Raw genomic sequence first — 6,000 nt, 5'->3', positions numbered from 1 at the left:
GCTGGCCGCAGCCGCACAGTGGGCGCCCTGGGCTGGGCCATGGCCCCCTGGCCCCCGATGCTGTCTGGGAGTCTCGGGCCACCTGCTCGGGCCTAGTCCCAGACCAGTAGCGGTAAACCCGAACTGGCTGGTGCTAGAGGGGCCAGAAGTTAAGACGGGAGCAGATGGAGGCAGCGGGGGACGTGAAGGCTGGTAAAGGCCCCAAAAGGCATGTTGCAGGGGCAGGGAGCGGTCCCGGCCTCAGCCCAAGGCAGCAGCATGGTGGCAGTGAGGCAACCCAGCCCTGGGTAGTCCTGGGGGACCTGGCCCTGCCCACCCACGGGGCCCTTCTGGACAGGGAGCTGTCATGGCGTCCTCCGGGGCAACATTAGACGGACCCAGAACTGGTTCCGGGGGAGGCCGGGAGCACTACAGTAACCGCAGACGTGAATGCGTATCTGGCCCCGGCCCCTCCCATGGGATGGAAACAGTGGTGGTGTCTGGGCTGGCTGTCCTCTCCCGGACACACGGTTTAGTGGAAGGCATTTGGTGGAGAGCCCCATAGCCTCGTGATTAAGAGTCAGATCTCCCGTGGCCATGTGGCTCAAGTCCCAGACCCAGCAGCTTGAAAAACACGCTGGGCCCACGTGCGTGTGGACCCAGAATCCTTAGAGGAGAATGGAGAAGACATTGTGGAGTGTTCCCCCTCACCCCCGTGGGTGCTTCCCACCCTTCTCTCCAGCAAACACACACACCCTATAGCAAATGTAACCAAAAAAAAAAAAACAAACAAACCCTGGAAGGAGTGGAGAAGACAGGAACGGCGAGGAGCAGGTGGCTGTGTGTCGTACGCCCCTCCGGGATCTGGCAGGGTTCTTTAGGATTGATGGACGTAGTGGCCGTTCTGAGTGGTTACCTCAGGGACTAGGGTGGAGATGTTTACTTTGTATTTTCTGTTCATCCGTGTCCTTTAAAAATGATGGAGCCATGTATGTGTGTTACTGTTGAAGTAAGAAAATAAATGGGGGAGAAGCAAGTGGCTTAGTGATTAAGGTGCTGGGTTTCCACATGGCCGACTGTGGTTCAAGTCCCAGACCCAGAGGTTTGAAACTCACTCTGGGCACATGTGAGTGAATGCCCAAAATCCTGAGGGAAGACCGGAGAAGGGATTGCGGAATGGCCATCCCTCGGGGGTAATCTCTCACTTTCTCTCTGGCAAATGCACACACCCTATAGCAAAAATCTCCCTAAAATATAAAAATAATAATAATAATAAAAGAGAAGAAGAAATTAAAAGAAATTAAGGGGTGAGGAGAAAAACATTTTTTTTTTTTTTTGTCGGAGGGCACATGTGCTCACAGGAGAGATAAAGAGAAGGCAAATGAAACAGCACCCACCGTCAGAGATGGCACGCTGCAGCCCCTCCTCCATTTTCCTCTCCTTTTGGGGGGCGCACACATGTACCTAATGTGTTTCTCAGGTCACCAGATCCAGGCCACGTGGGATCCAGTCCCCTTCACCACCACGCCACTGGTTGGCCTGGTAGTATCTTTTAAGTTAATTTTTTGTCTTGCGAGTCAGGGAGACAGGTACTCCTTTGGGGTCTTCACGCCATGGTTCCCCCAGCTTTAGCCAGCCCTGAATCCCGGGCTAGCACATAGTGGCCTGTTCAGGGAGGTCTCCAGATGGGATCCAGGAACTCCCCATGTGGGCAGCCTCGCAGGGGCGGGTTGCTGCTATGGCTCCAGCCAGCCTCTGAAAGCTTACCAATGCCTGCTGGTAGCTGATCAGGGTGCAGACCGGCCCGTGAGGTGTGGTCTGGGGTACGCTCTGCACCCCCTCCCACAGGGGCACCGGCACTGGCTAACAGGATGGCGTTTGCTGCTCAGAGCTAGGGCCGTCTTCCTCTTGGAGCAGTTCTCGAAGGCCAAAGAAAGCAGCAGACTCCCTTCTGGAAAATCCTACTGAGCACAAAGTCATAACATGGTCCCCCAAACAAAAGAACCTGGAACCGGTCCAGGCTGCGTCTCTGTGGTGAAGCTGCCCCAGGGCCATGCGGGTGAGGGGACAAGGGTTTATTTTAACCCCTGCTTGGGTATAAGCCCTCGGGCACTTGGTAATGCCTCGTCCCGTTGACTTTAAGCCTCACGGTTGTCTCACATGCCCAGGTTCCTGGGCTCGTCCGCAGGGTGAGGTGGCCTGCCCGGGCTCACTGGTCCCTCGGCCTGCTCAGTGCTGTGTAAGGTGTTGGCACACCCGCTGGGCATCGGCCGCTGCAGCTCCAGTCCAGGGCACGCTGCGGAGTGGCTTGGCCCTGCCCAGGCCACTGACCCTGGCCCCAGCCCCGCTGACCCTCTCCTGTCTCGCAGGTGCACTCGCCACCACTGCCGACCGCCATGGGCAAGCAGAACAGCAAGCTGCGGCCCGAGGTGCTGCAGGACCTGCGGGAGAACACGGAGTTCACTGACCACGAGCTGCAGGAGTGGTACAAGGGCTTCCTCAAGGACTGCCCCACCGGCCACCTGACCGTGGACGAGTTCAAGAAGATCTACGCCAACTTCTTCCCCTACGGCGACGCCTCCAAGTTCGCCGAGCACGTCTTCCGCACCTTCGACACCAACGGCGACGGCACCATCGACTTCCGGGAGTTCATCATCGCGCTGAGCGTGACCTCGCGGGGCAAGCTGGAGCAGAAGCTCAAGTGGGCCTTCAGCATGTACGACCTGGACGGCAACGGCTACATCAGCCGCAGCGAGATGCTGGAGATCGTGCAGGTGGGCGCCGGCGTGGCCCTGCCCCCGCCCGCCCGGGACCCGCCACGACGTCTGGCCACGCTTGGCACTTTTTAATTTTAATTTATTCGTTGTCATTATTTAATTTAATTTTTTTAAAGTTGTCCAGAGAGAAAGACAGAGAGAGAGAAGAAAAATGAGAAAGCAAGCTGCCAGGTCTAGGATTCGAACCATGGCCAGCCATGTGGGAGTCCAGCTGCCTTAACCACCACGCCACCTGTTGGCCCCACTCTTGGCGCTTTTGAAAGTGAGCAGGCGTCACCTGGTCGGGGGTCTTTAAACAAATAGTGATGACAGAACCATGGTGACAGACCCCTTGCTGTTTCACCCCAGGGCTGAGCACACGGACCGTTTTCATCTTCATGACCCTGTGAAATGTCGTTCTCGCCCTTTCCCCAAATCTGAAGCTCAGAGAAGTGATTTTCTAAGAACTAACAGAGCTGAGGATTTTGAGGGGACTTCAAAAAGTTCATAGGAAAATGGAATTAAAGTATGAGTTTATTTTCAGACCCTTGCGTAAGTTTTTCATGATAAGGGTTTCCCGTGAACTTGTTGAAAACTCCTTGTGTCATTGCTGGAACCCTTAGCACCTGTGAAAGGAGCCGGCCAGCCGCGGGAAGTCCTGTATTTAGAAGTCAGTAACTAGCTTGTAAGGCCCAGCCGCACACCGCACCTCCCATGCAGGTGCGTTCCTGTCACCTGGCATGGGAGGGCGCCCCCGTGCCTGTCTATGGTTCCCACAGGTAAGGCTGTTTTCCAGAAACAGCCACTTGCCAGGTGCCTCGGAGTGCCACGGAGAGTGGCAGGCCACGGGGTGGCCTCCTCCTGGTAACTCCACATGCGCTGCCCCAAGGCTGGGGCTCGTTCTCAGGAGAGACAGCTCGTGTGGAAGGAACTTCAGGACTGAATCCCATGGCCTGGTCCATCCGTGACCCCACAGTAAGCACTGGCCTCGGGGCACCAGCTCATCTCCCGGAGAGCTGTTGTCACAGTGAGAGTGACCTGGCTGGGCCTGGGGGGCTCTGGGACTCTCGTCCCCTCCTGGCTCTGAGCTGAGGTGGTGTGGAAACTGCTTCCCAGAATCGCAAGTCCTTGCCCTCACCCGCACCTGGCGTGCAGTCACTGGCCGAGTGGAGTGGCTGGGCCCCGTTCAGCGCAGGGGGGAGCAGCCATCTTGTTCAAATGGGATCTGGCTTTCAGGCTCTCAAACCGAGTCTCCGGACCCCGAAAGGCGTCCCCTGCACCCGGAGTGCAACCTGTTTGCAGAGTGTCTCCACGCGTGCCCAGTGCTGCAGTCCGTACACGGATTCGTGTGTTAAGTTCTCCAGGACCTCCAGGAGCCTGCGAGGGTCTAGACTTTGCAAGGCCCAGCCTCAGGAAGGTTCCTGAAACCCAGGACGTCCAGGGTGTGAGGGGAGGGGAAGGGGCCAGGCCCGGCCAGGCTCCCCTGCACATGGGGATGTGCAGGGCGGGGTGGGGGGGTATACTGGACGGCAGAAACCTTGGAGTTCTCCTTTTTTTTTTTTTTAATTTTTTTAGAGAGAGATTTTTGCTATAGGGTGCATGCACTCGCCAGAGAGACAGAAAGCAAGAAATTACCTCCCAGGGGAGATGGCTACACTGCAATCCCTTCTCCTCTATTCTCTTGGATCTTGGGCACACACATACCCCCAGCGTGAGTTTTAAGCCACTGGGTCTGGGACTCGAACTGTGGTTATGTGGAAGTCTAGTAACATAGCCATTACTCCATCTGCTGGTCCCTGAAATTACTGAGGGGAAAAAAAAAAAGAGAAAGGATTGTGAGAAAGCACCCCCTATGGGGAGTGGTCACACCATAATTCCCCTCTCCCTCTCCCTCCCGTCAGGATTTGGGGCACGCGCACACATACCCATTGTGCTTGTTAAGCCCTAGGGTCCAGGACTTGAACTGCGCCATTGGCCACCAGAGATCCTGCCACCGTAACTACCAGGCCATGGGGCCAGCCCAGCTTCTCATGTTTGAAATGCCTGGCTTTTAAGACATGATGGTTGTTCTTGGTCTGTTGTTTTAACCATGGAAATCACTCAAGCTGCTGCCACAGGGAGTGCTCAGAAAACCCCTCCATGGCACCGCCCGCTCCCTGCCCTGCGTGCCGCTCTGACCAAGCTGCCGGTCGCTGGCCTCTGTGCCACCCCGCCCCACGTGCAGACATCTGCCTGGTGCACACAAGCACCTGCCTGGACAGGCCACTCGGATAGCAAGCCAAGAGAAGGAGCCCTCGAGGGCATGAGGGCAGCACACCAGTGGAGGTCCCACCATCTGGCCTTGGAGACCCTGTGCCACCCCATTCCTGGGCTTCCTGGGGCTGGTTATGCCGTTCTTTCTGAGTTTCCAGGGCTCAGTCTTATTTAAGTTAGGTCTAACAGCCATCTAGCAAACCACACACAGCTCCGCAGACAGTATGGGGACGCTTACATGTGCTTGCCCCCGACCGCCACCCTCACTAGGGGCGTCCTCGACCCCCACAAGGCCCCACCCCTCCTCCCAACCCAACCAGGGAGAGCCGTACCTCACGCCATCATGGCTGCCGTCTCTTGCCGACACTTGCACCGCCTCCCTTCCTTTGCCAAACGTCCCATCTGTGAGAGTCGCCCGAGTGTAGCGAGTAGCTGGGAGTGTCCTCCTGACCAAAGCGTCCGAAGGTGGCAGGCCAGCGCCCTGACCTCTCTGTAGCTGTGGACGGGCTGGAAGTCGCACTGTGGTCCCTGAGCACGCTGCCCTGTGCCCTCCCTGCAGGCTATCTACAAAATGGTGTCCTCCGTGATGAAGATGCCCGAGGACGAGTCCACTCCGGAGAAACGGACGGACAAGATCTTCAGGCAGATGGACACGAACAATGACGGTAGGGGGGCGCTGCCTGCCGTCTGCTGCGGGGGCGGGGATAGCTGCCTGCACCCCCTGCCCGGGTGCTTCTCTGCCGAGAAAGGACAGGACCTAGTCAGGGCCACCTGCCGCATCCTGGCTCCCTCCTCGTGCCATCATGACCCGGGCGTGTCGCTGGCTGGCCCCTCTGTGCATGGTCTCCCAGAAGCCCCATGGGCATATTTGGGGAGGGGAGCAGGCATGCTGGTGGCCCCCAGGGCCAGATGGGTTGGAATTAAAGGGCCTGGTGGTGGGCCCTGGGCTGCTGGCTGCGGCCCTCCTGCCCAGTGGTCTGGAGGACCCAAGCAAGAGGAGGCAGCTGGGAGA

The 6,000-nt window shown here is 57.6% G+C and overlaps 1 protein-coding gene across 1 annotated transcript in view; it reads left to right on the top strand.

The window, feature by feature from the left end:
• HPCAL1 (hippocalcin like 1) overlaps positions 1-6,000 on the top strand; it is a 34,565-nt gene that overhangs the window by 24,588 nt on the left and 3,977 nt on the right. Inside the window, exons 3-4 of the mRNA XM_006140826.3 lie at positions 2,349-2,753; positions 5,548-5,653. Coding sequence (XP_006140888.1) covers positions 2,376-2,753; positions 5,548-5,653 — 484 coding nt within the window. The 5' untranslated portion in view covers positions 2,349-2,375. The remainder of the gene's footprint in view (positions 1-2,348; positions 2,754-5,547; positions 5,654-6,000) is intronic.

Source organism: Tupaia chinensis, unplaced genomic scaffold (genome assembly GCF_000334495.1).
Source record: "Tupaia chinensis unplaced genomic scaffold, TupChi_1.0 Scaffold000045_1, whole genome shotgun sequence".
NCBI classification, from domain to species: Eukaryota; Metazoa; Chordata; class Mammalia; order Scandentia; family Tupaiidae; genus Tupaia; species Tupaia belangeri.
The sequence above is the reverse complement of the archived record's forward strand: the minus strand, read 5'-3'. Positions and strand labels throughout refer to the sequence as shown.